This window comes from Cetorhinus maximus, chromosome 29 (assembly GCF_964194155.1).
Source record: "Cetorhinus maximus chromosome 29, sCetMax3.hap1.1, whole genome shotgun sequence".
Classification (NCBI taxonomy): domain Eukaryota; kingdom Metazoa; phylum Chordata; class Chondrichthyes; order Lamniformes; family Cetorhinidae; genus Cetorhinus; species Cetorhinus maximus.
The window spans coordinates 21,748,260-21,770,891 of NC_135907.1; the positions used below are offsets into that span (position 1 = coordinate 21,748,260).

General features: G+C 43.7%; 1 protein-coding gene across 1 annotated transcript in view; it reads right to left on the reverse strand.

Annotated features, from left to right (window-relative positions):
* LOC144669420 (voltage-gated potassium channel KCNC1-like) overlaps positions 1–22,093 on the reverse strand; it is a 66,021-nt gene extending 43,928 nt beyond the window's left edge. Inside the window, exon 1 of the mRNA XM_078531834.1 lies at positions 21,494–22,093. Coding sequence (XP_078387960.1) covers positions 21,494–22,093 — 600 coding nt within the window. The remainder of the gene's footprint in view (positions 1–21,493) is intronic.
* Between the last annotated feature and the right edge of the window lie 539 nt (positions 22,094–22,632).

The following is a 22,632-nucleotide window of genomic DNA, read 5'->3' on the forward strand; positions in this document are numbered from 1 at the left end:
AGGGGCGGAGATTCTCCACAATATACACAAGGGCAGCTATTCTCCACAATATACACAGGGAGAGCTATTCTCCACAATATACACAGGGAGAGCTATTCTCCACAATATACACAGGGGCAGAGATTCTCCACAATATACACAAGGGCAGCTATTCTCCACAATATACACAGGGGCAGCTATTCTCCACAATATACACAGGGAGAGCTATTCTCCACAATATACACAGGGGCAGCTATTCTCCACAATATACACAGGGGCAGAGATTCTCCACAATATACACAGGGAGAGTTATTCTCCACAATATACACAGGGGCAGAGATTCTCCACAATATACACAAGGGCAGCTATTCTCCACAATATACACAGGGAGAGCTATTCTCCACAATATACACAGGGGCAGCTATTCTCCACAATATACACAGGGGCAGAGATTCTCCACAATATACACAAGGGCAGCTATTCTCCACAATATACACAGGGCAGCTATTCTCCACAATATACACAGGGGCAGCTATTCTCCACAATATACACAGGGGCAGAGATTCTCCACAATATACACAAGGGCAGCTATTCTCCACAATATACACAGGGAGAGCTATTCTCCACAATATACACAAGGGCAGCTATTCTCCACAATATACACAGGGGCAGAGATTCTCCACAATATACACAAGGGCAGCTATTCTCCACAATATACACAGGGGCAGCTATTCTCCACAATATACACAGGGAGAGCTATTCTCCACAATATACACAGGGGCAGCTATTCTCCACAATATACACAGGGGCAGAGATTCTCCACAATATACACAGGGAGTGCTATTCTCCACAATATACACAGGAACAGCTATTCTCCACAATATACACAGGAACAGCTATTCTCCACAATATACACAGGGGCAGCTATTCTCCACAATATACACAGGGGCAGCTATTCTCCACAATATACATAGGGGCAGCTATTCTCCACAATATACACAGGGGCAGCTATTCTCCACAATATACACAGGAACAGCTATTCTCCACAATATACACAGGGGCAGCTATTCTCCACAATATACACAGGGGCAGCTATTCTCCACAATATACACAGGAACAGCTATTCTCCACAATATACACAGGGGCAGCTATTCTCCACAATATACACAGGGGCAGCTATTCTCCACAATATACACAGGGGCAGCTATTCTCCACAATATACACCGGGGCTGCCATTCTCCACAAAATATACAGGGGCTACTATCCCCTATAATATACACAGAAACTGCTATCCCCTAAAATATACACAGGGACTGCCATTCTCTGCAGTATACAAAGGGGCTGCTATTCTTCATAATATATACAGGGACAGCTAGTCATCATAATATACACATGGGCAGCTAATCTCCACAATATACAATTGGGCAGCTATTCTCCACAATATACACAGGAAGAGCTATTCTCTACAATGTACACATGAGCAACTATTCTTCGTAATACACACAGGGAAAGTTATTCTCCACAATATACAGAGCGGCAGCTATTTTTCATAATATACACAGGGGCTGCTATCCCATATATTATACACAGGGGCTGCTATTCCCTATTATATGCACAGGAGCTGCTATCCCATAAATTATACACAGGGGCTGCAATCCCCTATAATATAGGCAGGGGCTGCTATCCCATATATTATACACAGGTGTTGCTATTCCCTATAATATAGACAGGGGCTGCCATTCTCCACAAAATATACAGGGGCTGCTCTCCCCTATAATGTACACAGGGACTGCCATTCTCTGCAGTATACAAATGGGCTGCTGTTCCCTATATTATACACACGGTCTGTTATTCATCATAATATACACATGGGCAGCTAATCTCCACAATATACACAGGGAGAGCTATTCTCCACAATATACACAGGGAGTGCTATTCTCCACAATATACACAGGGGCAGCTATTCTCTATAATATACACAGGGGCAGCTATTCTCCACAATATACACAGGGGCAGCTATTCTCCACAATATACACAGGGAGAGCTATTCTCCACAATATACACAGGGGCAGCTATTCTAGACAATATACACAGGGGCAGCTATTCTCCACAATATACACAGGGAGAGCTATTCTCCACAATATACACAGGAGCAGCTATTCTCCATAATATACACAGGGACAGCTATTCTCCACAATATACACAGGGAGACCTATACTCCACAATATATACAGGAGCAAATATTCTTCATAATACACATAGAGGCAGCTATTCTTTACATTATGCACAGAGACAGCTATTCATTATAACATACACAGAGACAGCTATTCTTCATAATATACACAAGGGCAGCTGCCCCTCATAATATACACAGGTGCAGCTATTCTCCACAATATACACAGGTGTAGCTATTCCCCACAATATACACAGAGGCAGATATTCTCCACAATATACACAGCGGCAGCTATTCTTTACGTTATATACAGGGACAGCTATTCATCATAATATACACAGGGGCAGCTATTCTCCACAATATACACAGGGGCAGCTATTCTCCACGATATACACAGGGAGAGCTATTCTCCACAATATACACAGGGGCAGCTATTCTCCACAATATACACAGGGGCAGCTATTCTCCATAATAAACACAGGGGCAGCTATTCTCCACAATATACACAGGGAGAGCTATTCTCCACAATATACACAGGGGCAGCTATTCTCCATAATATACACAGAGGCAGCTATTCTCCACAATATACACAGGGAGAGCTATTCTCCCCAATATACACAGGGGCGGAGATTCTACACAATATACACAAGGGCAGCTATTCTCCACAATATACACAGGGGCAGCTATTCTCCACAATATACACAGGGAGAGCTATTCTCCACAATATACACAGGGGCAGATATTCCCCACAATATACACAGTGGCAGCTATTCTCCACAATATACACAGGGAGAGCTATTCTCCACAATATACACAGGGGCAGAGATTCTCCACAATATACACAAGGGCAAAGATTCTCCACAATATACACAGGGGCAGATATTCCCCACAATATACACAGTGGCAGTTATTCTCCACAATATACACAGGGAGAGCTATTCGCCACAATATACACAGGGAGTGCTATTCTCCACAATATACACAGGGGCAGAGATTCTCCACGATATACACAAGGGCAGCTATTCTCCACAATATACACAGGGCAGCTATTCTCCACAATATACACAGGAACAGCTATTCTCCACAATATACACAGGGGCAGAGATTCTCCACAATATACACAAGGGCAGCTATTCTCCACAATATACACAGGAGCAGAGATTCTCCACAATATACACAAGGGCAGCTATTCTCCACAATATACACAGGGGCAGCTATTCTCCACAATATACACAGGGACAGCTATTCTCCACAACATACACAGGGAGAGCTATTCTCCACAATATACACAGGGCAGCTATTCTCCACAATATACACCGGGGCTGCCATTCTCCACAAAATATACAGGGGCTACTATCCCCTATAATATACACAGAAACTGCTATCCCCTAAAATATACACAGGGACTGTCATTCTCTGCAGTATACAAAGGGGCTGCTATTCTTCATAATATATACAGGGACAGCTAGTCATCATAATATACACATGGGCAGCTAATCTCCACAATATACAATTGGGCAGCTATTCTCCACAATATACACAGGAAGAGCTATTCTCTACAATGTACACATGAGCAACTATTCTTCGTAATACACACAGGGAAAGTTATTCTCCACAATATACAGAGCGGCAGCTATTTTTCATAATATACACAGGGGCTGCTATCCCATATATTATACACAGGGGCTGCTATTCCCTATAATATAGACAGGGGCTGCCATTCTCCACAAAATATACAGGGGCTGCTCTCCCCTATAATGTACACAGGGACTGCCATTCTCTGCAGTATACAAATGGGCTGCTGTTCCCTATATTATACACACGGTCTGTTATTCATCATAATATACACAGGGGCAGCTAATCTCCACAATATACACAGGGAGAGCTATTCTCCACAATATACACAGGGAGTGCTATTCTTCATAATATACACAGGGAGTGCTATTCTCCACAATATACACAGGGGCAGAGATTCTCCACAATATACACAAGGGCAGCTATTCTCCACAATATACACAGTGAGAGCTATTCTCCACAATATACACAGGGGCAGCTATTCTCCACAATATACACAGGGGCAGAGATTCTCCACAATATACACAAGGGCAGCTATTCTCCACAATATACACAGGGCAGCTATTCTCCACAATATACACAGGGAGAGCTATTCTCCACAATATACACAGGGGCAGAGATTCTCCACAATATACACAAGGGCAGCTATTCTCCACAATATACACAGGGAGAACTATTCTCCACAATATACACAGGGAGAGCTATTCTCCACAATATACACAAGGGCAGCTATTCTCCACAATATACACAGGGGCAGAGATTCTCCACAATATACACAAGGGCAGCTATTCTCCACAATATACACAGGGGCAGCTATTCTCCACAATATACACAGGGAGAGCTATTCTCCACAATATACACAGGGGCAGCTATTCTCCACAATATACACAGGGAGAGCTATTCTCCACAATATACACAGGGAGAGCTATTCTCCATAATATACACAGGGGCAGCTATTCTCCACAATATACACAGGGAGTGCTATTCTCCACAATATACACAGGGAGAGCTATTCTCCACAATATACACAGGGGCAGCTATTCTCCACAATATACACAGGGAGAGCTATTCTCCACAATATACACAGGGGCAGAGATTCTCCACAATATACACAGGGGCAGCTATTCTCCACAATATACACAGGGGCAGCTATTCTCCACAATATAGGAGCAGCTATTTGCTTATACATTGAAATCAGTATAAACAGACAAACACGATAAAATATTTGAATGTCCCAAGTAACTTACATGGCAAAATATATAAGCGATACTCTGAACTAACACACTTTGCGAATTAAGGGCCACCTTTGATGCACCTCTAACAATGCGGGACACAAGCTATTGTTAGGCTGTGGTGCCTGGGGCATTCACTGAGTCGGGATCACTGGAGCCTCCCCTGGCATTCTGCTTCCTCTCTGCCCCCAGATTACCATGAGGTCAATACATGCCAGTCAGATAAAGGCACGGTGGGTTCTGTGAAAGGAACAGGAACTCTTTACCCAGAGGAGAAACCACAGTATCACTTCTTCAGAGAAGGGTCATAAGGACTTGAAACGTTAACTCTGTTTCTCTCCCCACAGATGCTTTCAGACCTGCTGAGTTTTTCCAGTATTATCTGTTCTTATTTCGGATTTCCAGCATCCACAGTATTTTGCTTTTATCTTGGTGATTAATCCAGTAAACCTTCTCTGAACTGCTTCTAATGCAATTACGTCTTTCCTTAAATAAGAACACCAATACTGTACACAATACTCCAGATGTGGTCTAACAGATCTTTGGATGAACTCAAAATTACAAAGGGTAGAATGTGGGAGGCCGGACAGGACACTGTTGCTGTGTTATACAGGGACATATCAGGGTATCATTCCTATAATATCGCTGATCTTTCCATGACTATTTACTATTTCATGTGTGTCAGAAAAATATAATAATTTTCAAAACGTTATTGCAATTTATTATAAGGTAGGAATTGTGTACGTGTGTGTGTATGTGTGGCACTTAATTGAATTAAAGGCAGCTGGTCTGAATGCTTTGATGTATCAGAAGACAGGCTGGGTTTGAAATGTTAAGTAGATAAACATGCCTGAAGTTTTAGAATGGGAGGTGTAAAGGGAAAATTAGCCTTTTTAGATCGACCGGAGTAATTTGAATTTCAAGAGAGGTGGTGAAATGTTACACTTAGCCAGAAGAAGCCAAACAGTGGGCAGAATCTTCTGGCTGGCGTGCAGGTGGCGGAGCCCGCATGCCAGAGCTTAAAATGTTGTGCGTCCCGACGTCAGCGCGCGGGATCTAGATATTTCGGTGGGCGGGCGCACTATGCAGCAGGACGTGCGCCCTCCATTAATTAAAGGCCTTGTTAAGGCCCTTAACTTGCCAATCGTCGATGATTTTGAGGGGCCCGTGCGAACTTCGGCTCGGCACACGGGCCCAATGGGCAGACGGGTAGGTAGGTGACTTTTTTTACAAACCTCATCCAGTGGCGGGATGAGGTTTGATAGCGGTTTAAAAAATGCTTAATAAAGTTTTTGTTTATTTGGTTAACATGTCCCATCTCGTGTGACATTTTCACATGAGGGGGACATGTTAATGAATTTTTTATTGTTCTATTTTTTATATTTGCCAGCCTTTCAGCGATCTCCCTGAGGCAGCACTTTGCATTTGGAGAACCACCTCCCCCACCCACACAGGAAGCGCATAGCGCTTCCCGTTGGGCATCACGCTGGGTGGGCCTTAATTGGCCCGCCCACTTAAAATGGCGGCGGGGCCCATTTCGGTGGTGGCAATCGGCTGCCCGCCTGCCGCCGAGTCGATCGAGCCCGCCCACCCATCAAGAGCAAAATTCTGCCCAGTGTGTTTATTTTTCCCAAAGCTTACTGATAAAATTGGTACTATGAAGGATTTTTATTATTAGAAAAGTAGAATTGAAAAGACATATTGGGACAATGAGATTTACATCAAAAAGGGAGAAACCTGTATAAAGGAGATAAGGTTACGTGTAAGAGATGCTTAGATCTAACAAGTGTGAAAAGTATCCAGCCTCTAAGCCTTAGGTTGCTGTCTTCATGAACTGAAGTGAAGAGAACTCACTTTGAATTCGACTGTTCAGGATATTGTATTACTTTGCCTGGGTCTTTTAAATCTATGTGTTTTACTGTCGCCTTAACAGAGGTGTTACTGGGAATTAGATTAGCTAGGGGAGCTGGGAGTTATCATAGTAGTGATTTACGAACAGTGCATGTGCTTAAAATCATTTTTTAATTAATAAAGGTTTAATTTAGTTTTGTAGGAAACCTATAAGACTCGGTGGTCTTATTACTACTGAATTCAAGGCACACGTCTCAAAATAAATAATAATTGTAAAATAGTTGTGGCTGTTGTTTCGAGTTTCCCTCTGGGATTTGAACAGCTCAGCATTTACCATCCGCAGTGCCATAACAAAATCAGGGGCTCATTGCGGGATATATTTGAAATTCCTGGATTGGTTTGGAGTCGGTGAATCTTAAGGTCATAAGTACAAGAAGCATTTTGAATTCAGGAATTGCTGTGAGGTTTTTTTTGGTGAGACTGCAATATGGCTTTGGCAGTTGCTAAGACTTGCCTGGGATTTGAAGTTATAACTTTGGCTGGTTTACAAAAGGTAAATAAAACTGAGTTAATGGAATTGGCAGATAAGTTACAATTAGGGTTACCTGCAAGGGTAAGGAAATGTGATATAATTGAATCTTGGGCTACAGGAAGATATAGACGGGATGGTCAAATGGGCAGATAAGTGGCAGATGGAATTTAACCCTGCAAAGTGTGAGGTAATACACTTTGGAAGGAGTAATTTGACAAGAAAGTATTCAATGAACGGCATGACACTAGGAAGTTCTGAGGAACAAAGGGACCTTGGCATGTGTGTCCATAGATCTCTGAAGGCGGAGGGGCATGTTAGTGGGGTGGTGAAAAAGGCATATGGGACTTGCCTTTATCAATCAAGGCATAGATTACAAAAGTAGGGAGGTCATGTTGGGGTTGGGGTGAGGCCACAGCTGGAGTACTGTGTGCAGTTCTGTTCACCACATTATAGGAAGGATGTGATTGCACTGGAGGGGGTGCAGAGGAGATTCACCAGGATGTTGCCTGGGATGAAACGTTTCAGTTATGAAGAGAGGTTGGATAGACTTGGGTTGTTTTTGTTGGAGTAGAGAAGACTGAGGGATGACCTGATCGAGGTGTACAAGATTATGAGGGGCATGGACAGGGTGGATAGGGAGCAGCTGTTCCCCTTAGTTGAAGAGTCATTCACAAGGGGCCATAAGTTCAAGGTGAGGGGCAGGAGGTTTAGTGGGGATGTGAGGAAAAACATTTTTACCCAGAGGGTGGTGACGGTCTGGAATGCACTGCCTGGGAGGGTGGTGGAGGCGGGTTGCCTTACATCCTTTAAAAAGTACCTGGATGAGCACTTGGCACATCATAACATTCAAGGCTATGGGCCAAGTGCTGGTAAATGGGATTAGGTAGGTAGGTCAGGTGTTTCTCACATGTTAATGCAGACTCGATGGGCCGAAGGGCCTCTTCTGCACTGTGAGATTCTGCGATTCTGAAGGTATAGCACAGCATTTGAAATTGGAAGGAATACCTGAGAGACTGAGTTCTCCAAGGGGTAGTTCATTGGAATGGGCTCAAATTCAGTTGCAAATGGATAAACATGAGGTAGGGGCAGCAGAAAAAGAAAAGAAAGAGAAAGGGTATTTCAAAGAGAACAGGCAGAAAGGCAGGAAAGAGAAAAGGAGAGAGACAGAGAATTCCAGCTTAAAATGCTGGCAGTTAACAAAGAGACACCAGGAGGTGAGGAAGGACTTATATCCAAATCAGAACCCAGTGGGGAGATGTTTAAATTTGTACAAGCTCTTTCAAAGTTTGAGGAAAGAGATGTTGAAGCGTTCTTTATTTCATTTGAGAAGATAGCTAAACAGATAAAATGGCTGCAGGAAAACTGGACATTCTGGTTACAGTCTAGGTTGCTGGGTACAGCACATGAGGTTTATGCTTCATTGTCAGCAGAAATGTCGGTGAATTATGATGTGGTAAAAAAAAGGTTATTCTGAGTGCATATGAGTTGGTTCCTGAGGTATACAGGCAGAAATTTAGGAATATGAGAAAACAGCCTGGGCAAACTTATATTGAGTTTGAGAGAGTAAAACAAAGTAATTTTGACTGGTGGATGCAGGCGTTAAAGATAGAGATGATATATGCAGCTCTTAGAGAGGTAATTCTTTTGGAAGAATTTAAAGATTCAATTCCTTCGGCAATGAGAACTCATGTGGAGGAACGGGGGTTTGAAACAGTAAGACAAGCAGCAGAGATAGCTGATGATTACGAATCGGTTCATAGAGCTAAGCCTTTTTATCGTCACCCTTTTAAATCGAAGAAGGATAGAGAGTGGGAAGGTGAAAGGAAGGTGGGTACTCGGGGAAGAGGAGTAGGTGGAAATTCACAGGGAGCTTTTTTTCAGAATAAACAGGAAGGTGCAAAGGTAGAACTGACATTCAAAAATTGAGGTGTTTTCATTGTAATAAAGCTGGACACACGGAGTCAGTGTGTTGGAAATTGCCTGTTGGGATTATTGGGGTACAGGAAAGCTCTGGAAGTAAAAGTGCTGTGTGTTCTGAGGTTCAGGCACAGGAAAAATCAGTGGTTTGTGTACAAGTAAAACAGGAAGAATCAATGATGGGTAAAGCAGTGGGAATGTGTTCACAATTTACCCAAGAGAATTCTGAGGAGCAGGTTGCAGAAATGTTTACAGATTTTGTATGTGACAGGGAAGTCTTTCCATGTGTATAGGGTGGAGTAAATATGTTAACCTTTTAAGAGACACAGGGACTCGTCAATCCTTGATGTTGTGGGATAGCGATATTTGTTGTTCAGAGGGAGTATTGCAGGAGCAGGTGATAATAAGTGGGGTTCATGGAGATGCTAAAGCTATTCCATCATGGAAGGAACATTTAAAGAGTAAGGGGGAAACAGGCAAAGTGATTATTGGGGTTGTGCAAAAATTTCCCATTGCAGGGGTTCAGTTTATTCTGGGTAACTAGGTCACAGATGTGACTGATACTTATGGTGGTTGATCAGCCTGCAGAAGTGTTTTCAACAGAGGTGTTGCAGAGAGAGCATCCTGGATTGTTTCCAGATTGTGTAATAACAAAATCACAGGCTCGTGGGTTGAAACAAGAAGAATGGGAAGTTCAAAAGCAGGGAGAAGGTGTGGAAGCCCAATTGGCTGGCACTGTGCTTGATAACATTGTTCAGGAGGAAAGGACAGGGGGCAATGCAGTTGAGGTGTTTAACTCAAGGCAGTTAGTGTAGTTACAGAATGGTGGCATAGCGGTAATGTCACTGGGCTAATAATTCAGAGGCCCAGACTAACGGTCCGAGGGGCGTGGGTTCAAATCCCACCATGGCAGACTGTGGAATTTAAATTCAATTAATAAATCTGGAATATAAATCTAGTCTCAGTAATAATGGTGACCATGACAACTATCATCACTGTGTGCCCTTTAGGGAAGGAAATCTTCCATCACTTCCTGGTCTTGCCTACATGTAACTCCAGACCCACAGCAATGGGGTTGACTCTTAACCACCCTCTGAAATGGCCTAGCAAGTTATTCAGTTCAAGGGCATTTAGGGATGGGCAACAAATGCTGGCCTTGCCAATGACACTGACATCCCATGAAAGAATAAATATAAGAAAAGGAAATAGAGACACTGGAGAGGGTGCTAAAGAGACTTACAAAGGTAATACCAAAACTGCGAAGTTATGCCTATCAGGAAAGGATGAACAGGCTGGGTCTCTTTTCCCTTAAAGGAAGAGGCCAAGGGGTGATCTAATAGAAGTCCTTAAAATTCTGAAAGGCTTTGATCGAGTGGATACAGAGAGAATGTTTCCTCTTGTGGGGAACAGCAACGCTAGAGACCAGCAATGTAAGATTGTCACCAAGAAATCCGATAGGAATTCAAGAGAAACTTCTTTACCCAGAGGGAGAGAGGAAGTGAAACTCACTACCACAAGGTGTAGTTTAGGCGAATAATATTGATGCTTTCAAGGGGAAGTTAGATAAACACATAAGGAGAAGGGAATAGAGGGTTTCGGTGATAGAGTTAGAAGAGGAAGAATGAGAGGAGCATAAAAACCAGTGGTTGGGCTGAATGGCCTGTTTCTGTGCCAGATATTCTACGTACTCCTGTGTAAAAACTGGATACTGCAAAAAATTCAGGGCTAGAGTGATTTCTCAAACTAGTATCAACTACTTAGATATGTTGGAGAGAAATTTCCCTTCCCCTCAAACTGGCCTGGGTTTTTTATTGGCTCTCTCAGGACATTAGTGAAAACCAGGTGGGTTTTTTACAACAATCGATGATAGTTGTCATGGTCACCATTATCACTGAGACTAACTTTATATATTGAATTTAAGTTCCACTGGCTACTGTGGTGGGATTTGAACCCATGTTCCCTGGAGTATTAGTCTGGGTCTCTGAATTATTAGCCCAGTGAAATTACCACTACACCGCCATCTCCTCCTTTTTATAATATGGCAACCAGAATTGTTTGCAGTACTCCACATCTACAGGACACTAGTTAGACCTCAGCTGGAGTATTGTGTACAGTTCTGGGTGCCACACTTTAGGAAGGATGTGAACGCATTGGAGAGAGTGCAGAAGAGGTTTACAAAAATGGTTGCAGTGATGAGAAACTTCAGCTATGAAGATAGATTGGAGAAGTTGGGACTGTTTTCCTTGGAGAGGAGAAGGTTAAGAGGAAGTTTGATAGAGGTGTTCAAAATCACGAGGGGGCTGAACAGAGTAGAAGAAGAGAAGCTGTTCCTGATCGTAAAACGATCGAGAACGAGGGGGCACAGATTTAAAGTGATTTGCAAAAGAAGCAAATGCGATGTGAGAAAAAACTTTCACAGTGAGTGGTTCGGGTCTGGAAGGCGCTGCCTGGAAGTGTGGTGGAGGCAGGTTCAAACAAAGCATTCGAAAGGGCATTAGATGATTATTTAAAGAGAAACAATGTGCAGGGTTACAGGGAAAAGGCAAAAGAATGGCACTAAGTCATAATGCTCACTCGGAGAGCTTGTACAGATATGGTGGACCGAATGGCCTCCTTCTGCACCATAACAATTCTGTGATTCTGCAACACGCTTCAGGGCGATTTTAGAATGGTATCGTGTCTATATTGTGATTCATGTGATGTGGGACAGGCTGGGGAGCCAGGAGGTCCTTACCTGACTGTCATTGTCCATATTTTCGCATAAATAAATGTTAGTATTCTACAATACACACAGATGCCACAACAGGGACATGGAACCACAGCATGGTACAGCACAGAAGAGGGCCATTCAGCCCATCATGCCTGTACCAGCTCTTTGAAAGAGCTATACAATTAGTCCCACTCTCCTGCTCCCTTCCCAAGGATTTTGTTTTGAAGGATTTATCCAATTGCCTTATCAGAGTTACCACCAGCCCTTTCATGCAGCACATGCCAGGTCATCATCTCTCACTGCACACATTCTTTGTCCTCAATGCCCCTCTGGTTCTTTTCTGTGCCTTCTGGCTTCTGATGCTTCTGCCACTGGCAGCATTTCTTCCCCTTATCAAATCCCTTCTTTCCCTACATTGCCTGCCCGGTGCCAGGGTTAAGAACAAATCCTCTGGGCTGGAAAAGAACTCGAGGTAGGAGGGGGAGGATCCAGTTGCTATGCTCCACATTAGGCACCAGCAACCTACGTAGGGCTAAGAGGGAGCGTGCTGAGGGAATATGAACAGCTAGGGGCTAAACCAAACAGCAGGACCACACAGGTAATAACCTCTGGATTACATCCTGAGCAACAAGCAAATTGGCTTCGGGTAAATAAGATCAGAGAGTTGAATGCGTGGCTCAAAGGTTGGCGTGGGAGGAATGGGCAACAATTCATGCGTCATTGGCACCAGCATTGGGGAAAGATGGAGCTTACTGTTGGGATTGGCTTCACTTGAACTGCACTGGGACCAGTATCTTGGTGAGTTGTATAACTAGGGCTGTAGAGAGGGTTTTAATCTAAATGGTACAAGATCTGGTGGGGTGGGGTGAGGGAGGGGGGCTGGTAGTTGAAGTGAGGGGAAATTTAGAATGTTGCAGAGGAAGGCCAAGGCAATAGTGTAGGATAGCGATATGGGTATTGATAACCAGAGTGAGACAGGAAGGGAAAGAACATAAAAACTTAAGAGTGCATCAACAAATAGGGTCAGAGTAGGGAAAAATTGTAAAAATCCAGAATTAAAGTCTTTTTCATCTGAATGCACGCAGCATTTATAACAAATAGATGAGTGGATACCACAAATATAAATAAACGGATATGATCTGATAGTCATTAGAGAAACATGGTTGCAAGGTGACCAAGGTTGGGAACTGAATATTCAGGGGTATTTGACATTTTGGAAGAATAGGTAGGAAGGAAAAGGAGGTGGGGTAGCTCTGTTAATAAAGGATGAAATCAGTACAGTACTGAGATATGATCTTGGCTCGGAAGATCAAGATGTAGAATCAGTCTGGGTGGAGATAAGAGACAGCAAAGGAAGGAAGTCACTGGTGGGAGTGGTTTATAGGTCCTTAACAGTAGCTACACTGTAGAATGAAATATAAATCAAGAAATCATGGGGGCTTGTAAGAAAGGAACTGCATAATTGTGGGCAACTTTAATCTTCATATGGACTGGACAAATCAAAAGAGCAAAGGTAGCTTTGAAGACAAGTTCATAGGGATAGTTTCTTAGGACAATGTGTTGTAGGACCAACCAGGAAACAGGCTATTTTATCTGGTAATGTATAATGAGACAGGATTAATTAATGACCCCATAGTAAAGGATTCCCTAGGGAAGGGTGACCATAACATGATAGACTTTCACAATCGGTTTGAGGGTGAGAAACTTGGGTCTGAAAGTAGAGTTTTAAACTCAAAATAAAGGCAATTACAAGGGAATAAAGATGTAGTAGACTAGAATGAACTGGGGAAATAAATTAAAAGGTAAGACAGTAGAGAATCAGTGGCAGACATTTAAGGAGATATCTCAACAAAGGCATATTCCATTGAGAAAAAAAAAGACTCTGCAAGACAGATGGACCATCTATGGTTGACCAAGGATGGTAAGAATGGAATCAAGTTTAAAGAAAAAGCATAAAATTTTGCAAAGATTAGCGGTAACCCATGAGCATGGAAAATTTTAGAAACCAGCAAAGGATGACTTAAAAAGAAATAAGAGGGAGATAATTGATTGTGAGGGTAAACTAGCAAGGAAAATATAAACAGACAATAAGGACTTCCGCAAGTCTATGAAAAGGGGGAGAGTAGCTGAATAGTACATTGGTCCTTTCGCGGATGAGACTGGGGAATTAACAAGCAGCGTCTTTTGAACGAACAAACAGCATCCCAATAATAGTAGAAAATCAGGGAACAAAGGGAGGGAGGAACTTAAAACAATCATCACTAGAGAAAAAGTGTTTAGCAAACTAATGGGGCTAAAGGCTGACAAGTCCCTGGACCTGATGGCATGCATCCTAGTGTCTTTAAATAAGTGGCTGCAGAGATTGATTTTAACCTTCCAAAATTCTCTAGCTTCTGAAAAGGCCCCAGCTGGCTGGAAAACGGCAAACATGACACCCCTATTTGGGAATGGAGGGAGAAGAAAGCAGGAAAATACAGACCAGTTAGCCCAACATTTTTAATATTGGAAAAATGCTGGAATCCATCATAAAAGGGTTAACAGCAGGACATTTAGAAGATCATAATAAAACAATGTCAACTCTGCTTGATTGTATGAAAGGGATATTGTGTAAGACAAATTTATTAATTAGAGTTCTTTGAGAATGTAACAAGCAGAGTGGATAAAGGGGAACCAGTAGATGTAGTGTACTTTGATTTACAAAAGGTATTCAATAAGATACCACATAAAAGGTTATGCACAAGATAAGAACTTATGCTGTTAGGGGTATTATATTAGCAGAGATTGAGGATTGGTTAAATAACAAAAAATAGAGAGTTGAGGTAAATAGGTCACTTTCAGGTTGGCAAACTGTAATGAGTGGAGTGCTGCAGGAATCAGTGCTGGGGCCTCAACTATTCACCAAGGCTCCTTCCACAGCACCTTCCAAAACCATGACCACTAGCATCTAGAAGGACAAGGGCAGCAGATAGATAGGAAAACCACCACCTATAAGTTCCCCTCCAAGTCACTCACCATCCTGACTTGGAAATATATTGCCATTCTTTTAATGTCGCTGGGTCAAAATCCTGGAACTCCCTCCCAACAGCACTGTGGGTGTACCCACACCGCATGGGCTGCAGAGGTTCAAGAAGGCAGCTCACCACCACCTGCTCAAGGGCAACTAGAGGTGGGCAATAAGTGCTGGTCTAGCCAGCGAAACCCACATTCCATGAATGAAAAAAAAACATTTACGATCTATATTAATGGCTTAGATGGAAGGACCAACTGTATTGTAGCCAAATTTGCTGATGATACAAAGGTAAGTGGGAAAGCAAGTTGTGTGAAGGGCACAAAGAGTCTGCAAAGGGATAAAGGGAGGTTAAATGAGTGGGCAAAAAATATGCCAGGTGCAGTATTATGTGGAATCATGTGAGGTTGTTCACTTTGGTAGGAAGAATAGCAAAGCAAAATATTATTTAAATGGTGAGAGTCTTAATAATGCAGCAGTACAAAAGGGCTCTGGGTGTCCTTTTTCATAAAACACAAAAAGCTAGCATGCAGGTACAGCAAGTAATTAGAAAGGCAAATGGAATGTTGGCATTTATTGTAAGGGGATTGACTCATAAAAGTAGGAAATTTTGCTACCACTATACAGGGAATTTGTGAGACCGCATCTAGAATACTGCAGCCAGGTTTGGTCCCCTTGTATAACCGGGGACATACTTACATTGGAAGCTGTTCAGAGAAGGTTCACTAGGGCTGATTCCTGGGATGAAGGGGTTGTCTTATGAGGAAAGGTTGAGCAGGTTGGCCCTATTCTCACTGGTTTGTAAAAATGAGTCAAGGGCTATGGGGGACAGGCAGGAAAGTGGAGTTGAGCCACAATCAGATCAGCCATGATCTTATCGAATGGCAGAGCAGGCTCAAGGCCTACTCCTGCTCCTATTTCTTTTAAACAACTCCAACAAATTTCCTTGACCTCCTCTGCTCTTAGGAGAACAACCGCAGCTTCTCCAGTCTCTCCACATAACTGAAGTTGCTCATCCCTGGTACCACTCCGGTAAATCTTCTCTGCCCCTTCTCTCCTGAACTCTGAGTTCCTTCCTAAAGGGTGCTGCCCAAAATTAGCCACAATATTCCAACTGGGGCCTTAACAACATGTTATAAAGGTTTAGTAAATCTTCCTTTCTTTTATACTCTAAGCCTTTACTTTATAATGGCAAGGATCCTGTAAAATATACTCATACTGCTATTCCTTATAATACCCATGGGTATGCTATGTCCCATAAAGTACACCAAAGTACTTATTCTTCATATTATACTTAAAGACTGCTGTTCTCTAAAATATGCACAGGGAATACTATTTCCTAGAATAGCCACTGTGTCTTATAGTTTCCATGTACACCGTGATTCCTTATAATATACTCAAGGGCTGTTATTCCTTATAATATGCACAAGGACTGTGATAGTCATTAATATACACAGGGACTTATATCCCCTACAATATACAGAATCTCTAATATTCAAAGAGGCCACTCTTCTCTAGATCACGCAGTGATTTTCTCATACACACAGTTGTTATATACTTTACAGTCTATAATATTATATACAGTCTATAATGTATACTTAGGCTGTTATTCTCTATATACCCACAACACTTCCTATTGTAGGGGCTACTACCTCATATGACATACACTATGGCTGCTATTCCTTATAATGTTCACAGGGCTGCTTTTTTAAAGAAATAGAACCATAGAACACTACAGCACAGAAAACAGGCCATTCGGCCCTTCTAGTCTGTGCCGAAATATTATTCCGCTAGTCCCATTGACCTGCACCTAGTCCATAACCCTCCAGACCTCTCCCATCCATGTATCTATCCAATTTATTCTTAAAACTTAAGAGTGAGCCCGCATTTACCACGTCAGATGGTAGCTCTTAGTAGGCCATTCGGCCCCTCGAGCTTGCTCTACCATCCAATAAGATCTTGGTTGACCAGGGCTCAACTACCCCATTCCCGTATCCCTCGATTCCATCTGAGGCCGCAAAACATATTTCACTCAGCTTGCAAAATACTCTACAATTGAGCATCCACAGCCTCAGGGGCCGTGAATTCCAGAGATTCACAACCCTCTGAGTGGAGGTATTTCTCCTCCTCTCAGTCCAAAACGGTTGGCCCTTTAATCCGGAGACTGTGACCCCCGTGTCCTGGATTCTCCAGCCAGGGGGGGGGACACAGCCTCTTAGCATCTACCCTGTCAAGCCCCCTCAGAATCGCATACGTTTCAGTGAGATCACCTCTAATTCTTCCAAACTCCCGAGAATATAATGCATGCTCATCATACACATAAGAATACTAATCTCCATTATTTCCTCTTTATGATATGCACAGAGATTATTATTTCCTAGAATACACCCAATATTTGTGGGCTTGTGCCTGGGGAAGGCAGGCTTAATTTTCTAACACTGGCTGGTCAAACTGCTGTGATCTCGGAGGATGAGGACTGTAAGAGGTGTGACGATCAGAGGATATAGGCTGATCTCAGGGGGACGAGACAACAGTGATGCTGCAGCACAGGGTCACAAGCCAAATAGCATTCCGTTCCCTGAATAACTCCCACCCACACATTATCAGCCTGAATGATTTATTTCTCGATGAAGCTTTGGAGGCTGAGCTCCGGGAGGGAGGAGGCTGGAAGCGGAGGATGTTATGGATTCACGTGGTCGATGATGTTGTAGTTTTACAAGTCGCTGTGTTTGTCGAAGAGAAAGAGAGAGAGAGAGAGAGAGAATTTCTGTACTGGATTCCTAGCAGACAAAAAAAAAAGCCATTCAGCTGTGCTGAGGGCTCCTCTCATAGCTAACACAATAGTTATCCGAGCTAGAGGGAGTGTGATGTAAGAGAGTTTCTTCTCAACTGATTTAAGAAAGACTTTCATTTACATAACACCTTTGACCTCAGGATATTCCACAGTACCTGAAGGCCAATTAATTACTTTAGAAATGACATGTAAAAAACATGGAAGCCAAATCGTACACAGCAAAGCTCCCCAAAAACAACAAAATAACAATAACCAAATCATGTTTTTTTTTTAAGTGATGTTGGTTGAGGGATAAATATCACCCAGGACAGGACAGGACAGCGGGGGCGAAGGCCACTGTTAAAGTCCCATCTCATTTTTGGCGTTGGATCCAACCGATTATGTGACACTTTCTTTTGGAACGAGTGAGGAAAGGTCGCTTGAATTCAGCCCTGAGGTTTGACACTCACTTTCTTAACGGAAGATGCCAGAGCGGAGCTGTAACTAAACACATTTCTGATGTCCAATTTCCCCGGCACTTGGAGCAACTCCACCACAGTAAACCAGGCGGGTGTAGCCCGAGGCTAAATTGCACACCCTCCTCCTGATGGTGGAAGTTGTGGCTCGGGTGACTAACACTATCCCTCGCCGAGTTGGTGGTTCAAAACCCACTCGAGGCACTTGGACCAGCAATCTAAACTGAAACTTCAGCGCCAGTGCTGAGGGAGTGCTGCACTTCCTGAGGTGCTGTCTCTCAGGTGAAATGTTAAACTGAGACCCCCCCCACCAACTCTCAGGTGGACCCCTGTCGCGTTATTTTGAAGCAGAGCAGGGGAATTATCCCCCCATATCCTGGCCAATATTTAATCCCCCCCATATCGACATTGCCAGAAAGTAAACAATCTGGTCATGATCACATGTGTTGTTTGTGGGGATCTCGCGGACGCCTTTCCTCCATTGCAACACCTCAAAAAGCACTTCACTGACCACCCCCCCAAACTGCTTTGGGGCTTCGGGAAATGTGCTATCGGCCTTTTAACAAGCACAACCTCACAGGAGGTGGTTGGTCCTTCTTGTGTTTAGCATCTAATTCTTCATGTTCCAGAATAGTAACAAGTTTCTCATTCTCCACACTTGTTTAAAAAAATACCTGCTTTTTTCCAGGTTTAATGTCTCTCTTAAGGCAGCACTGTCAGTATGAGAGACTATCAGCGGCAAGAGAGATCAACAGAACAGGTGTATTTGAACTAATGTATTTCCATCCATTGTTTTATCTTTGCCTTTTAGCCTATTTCGATCCCTTCCCCCCACCCCACCCCCACTAGGGCTACCTGTACCTTTATTTAGATAATATCACCACCTTCAACACCTCTTTGTCCTTTTGTCTGTGACATCTTTTGGTTATCTCCACCTATCACTGGCCCTCTATCCAGCTCTACTTGTCCCAACCCCCCCTTAAACCAGCTTATAGTTCACCTCTCTTCTATTTTTCCTTAGTTCTGGTGAAGAGTCATACGGACTCGAAACGTTAACTGTGTTTCTCTCTCTGCAGATGCTGTCAGACCTGCTGAGTTTTTCCAGGTGTTTTTGTTTTTGTTGTGAACAGAACCACGTGACAGGTTACAAACCCACCCCTGAACTAGGCCTTTAATTTAGGGGAACGGGGGGGTGGTGGGGGAGGGCGAATGGGTGGAAATATCTTACGCTTTTAAGGACTGTGTCTCGGTCTGAATGACTGGGGCCTGATGAGAGGTATTACCTTTAGAAATACATACTGCACCTCAACAGATCTCAGAAACAGCAAGTCACACGTTCCTTAAACATGTTCAACCACACTGCCCTGGTCTCCACACTATACTGACAGTCCACTCTTTCAACATGTATAATTACAGAAAACTTCTAGAGTACAGAAACAGACCACTGCCCAAAGCCAGCGTTGATATGCTTCACACCAACCTCCTCCCACCCGACTTCATCTCATCCCATTAAAATAATTTTCTATTCCTCTCTCCCCTCACGTGTACACCCTGAAGTGCAGCGATGTTATTTGCCTCAATCACCCCCCTGTGGTAGCGAGTTTCACATTCTCACCACTCTCTGCCTCATGAAGTTTCTCCTGAATTCTCCATGGATTTATTCATGACTAACCTAACATTCCCCCCCACCCCCCACCCCACAGTGTTGGTGTCACAACCACAAGTAGGAAACTCCTTCGAGTTACCAACAGTCACAGATTGTAACTCTTTCGAGTACAATCACAGTTCTTGGTTTCCGGGAAACTCTTTCGAGTTATCAACAGTCACAGATTGCAACTCTTTCGAGTACAATCACAGTTCTTGGTTTCCGGGAAACTCTTTCGAGTTATCAACAGTCACAGATTGCAACTCTTTCGAGTACAATCACAGTTCTTGGTTTCTGGGAGTGGGACATGAACCCACAACCCTCTGATTCAAAGGCGAGGGTGCTTTGAACTGAGCCACAGCTGACACCTCGAGCACAAGTAGGAACTGGCTCTATTTTGCTCTGTTTCACTCTGTTTTGTTCTGTCTGGTTCTGTTTGTCTCTGCCTTCCTTTGTTTGGCTCTGTTTGGCTCTGTTATGCTCTGTTTTGCTCTGTTTGGCTACGTTCTCTACGTAAAACCTACTGAAACCTTCTCAATTTTAAATACCTCCAGCGGGTCACTCCTCAGTCTTCCCTTTTTCGAAAGAAAAGAGCCTCATCTCGTATCTTGATGCGGCCAACAATGGTGATTTAACCCTTTGCGTTAAACCTGTACCTGTCAGTAACTGTTGGAGGTGTTAAACAGGGGCTGTAGTAATGCACCTATTGGAATTGCAATGGGATTGGAAGTTCAGTGAACGAGATGCCTCATTTCGTGCTGCAGGGGGGGGGAAATGATTGCAGTTTCCTCTCTCTCTTTCTCTCTCTGCATTACTGGTTTGTAGGATGTGGAAACCTGCTCCCTCTCGCTCAGTACAGCCACAAAACTGCTGGCGCTGTGATAATTAATCGGCAGAATTGCTACCACTGCTAAATTCTTGCCGCAACCTCCCATTCTGCAACAGCGCAGTCCTGCCCCCTGCCGGCCCGCGGCGGCATTTAAATGCGTCTTTTGTCCCTTATAAAACAAATCTCCACATCTGCAATTGCAGATCTATTTTGCTTTCCGTATTATTTCCTACCTCCATCTTATTCCTTCCCCATTCAGATTTTTTGCTCTCTCTCTCTCTCCCCTTTTCATCCCTTCCTGTTATGGTTCGCCTCTCCCTTCCCCGCTTTTTTTTTTAAAAAAGTTTTTAATTCATTCTTGTCCCTACACACACATTCTTCATTCTCTGCTTCATCTGCCTCTCCTTTTCCACTCGGCTCTTAATTCGTCCTTTTTTTAACTCCGCACGTGTATTTTAATTGTTTTCCCCCCTGGCTAAATGCAAAGGATAAAAAACTTTCAGTCCAATCTGGATCAATGATGTAATTACAAACTGTATCCACAGAATAGGCAGGTCTCCCTCTCTCTCTCTCTCCCTCACTTAGAGGTCTCACTTTTTTGGGTCATTTTCTAGCTCAGTCTTCTCCTTATTTCCTCTGTCTCAGCTGTAGATCTTCACTCCTCCCCAAACACACACACACAGAGAACCAGATACCAGGAGAGGGGAACCATTCACCATAAGCAAGTGGGAACACACACAGACCCCTGAATCCAACGCACTTTTTAAAAAGAAAAAAAACAGCATAAGCATTACCCGGGCAGCTTTGGACGAGTAGGGGTCCTCGAACAGGGCCCAGACTTTAGGCTGAAGTCTCTTCCACCAGCCCAGTTTCCTGTTCGAGTCCTCCTGAAGACACAGCCTCTTGAGATCGCCGTCCTCTTCGTCGTCCGCCTCCGGCGTCTCGAAGCTGTCCAGCGCCTCCTCGGCGTCCCTGTGCTGCCTGTAATTCATCCAGCAGCATGCCTCCACGTCCGTCTCGTCGATGCCCCAGAAGGCGAGCTCTTCCTCAAACAGAGGTCCACACACGTCCGCCGGACAGTGGAGCTTGCCCGTCCTGTAATAGTTCAACACGTAGGCGAAGACCGAGGGGTGGCGATCAAAAAAGAACTCGTCCGTCTTCGGGTCGTAGTCAAAGTTGCTAAAAGCGTCCGGCTCCGTCAGCCAGGACAGCCTAGTCCCAGGTAAAGTCTTCAGGGTACTTCTGTAGGTCTCATGCCTGACGCCTCCAACGTTGATGACAATCTTGTCGCTCTCCTCGTTCCTGCCCATATCTCCTTTCAAACATGACTTGGAAGAAGGTTTGTTCCCTGACTTTCTCCCACGGAAAGATGATACGCAAACTGAGCTGATCATATGGGAAGGATTTTTGCCTGGGTAACAGATTTTTTTTTCCCCTTCTGGTCTTTAAAAAGCACGTGTTCCCTCTTCGAATCACGATGCAGATAGAGTCAGGTGCCCCTCGTCATTGTTTTCTCTCTCTCTCTCTCTTCCCCCCCCCACCCCCCCCCCCCCAAGAACAACCTTCACACACACACTCTCTCCCTCTCCCTCTCTCCCTGTCTCTCTCTCACTCTGTTCTACCTCGCTGAAAATGAGAGGCTTTTGGAGGGAGCTGGTAGATACGAGGATCTCTGCTGCAGACAGAGATTGAAGTCACGGAGAGAGAGAGAGAGAGAGAGAGAGGGGGGTGGAAGAGAGAGGTGGGGGGGAAGAAGAGAGAGGAAAACGATGGTCTACCAAATGCAGAGACTGGATGCCAAAGTGATTTTTGTTTTTACAAAAAGTTTCGTTGTGGATCTTCTTGCCTTCTTCTCCTGGAAAACCTGCAACAACAAACCGGGGAAAGAAAGGTGAATTTCATTTCGTCAGGTCGTGTTTGTGAGAGACATCTC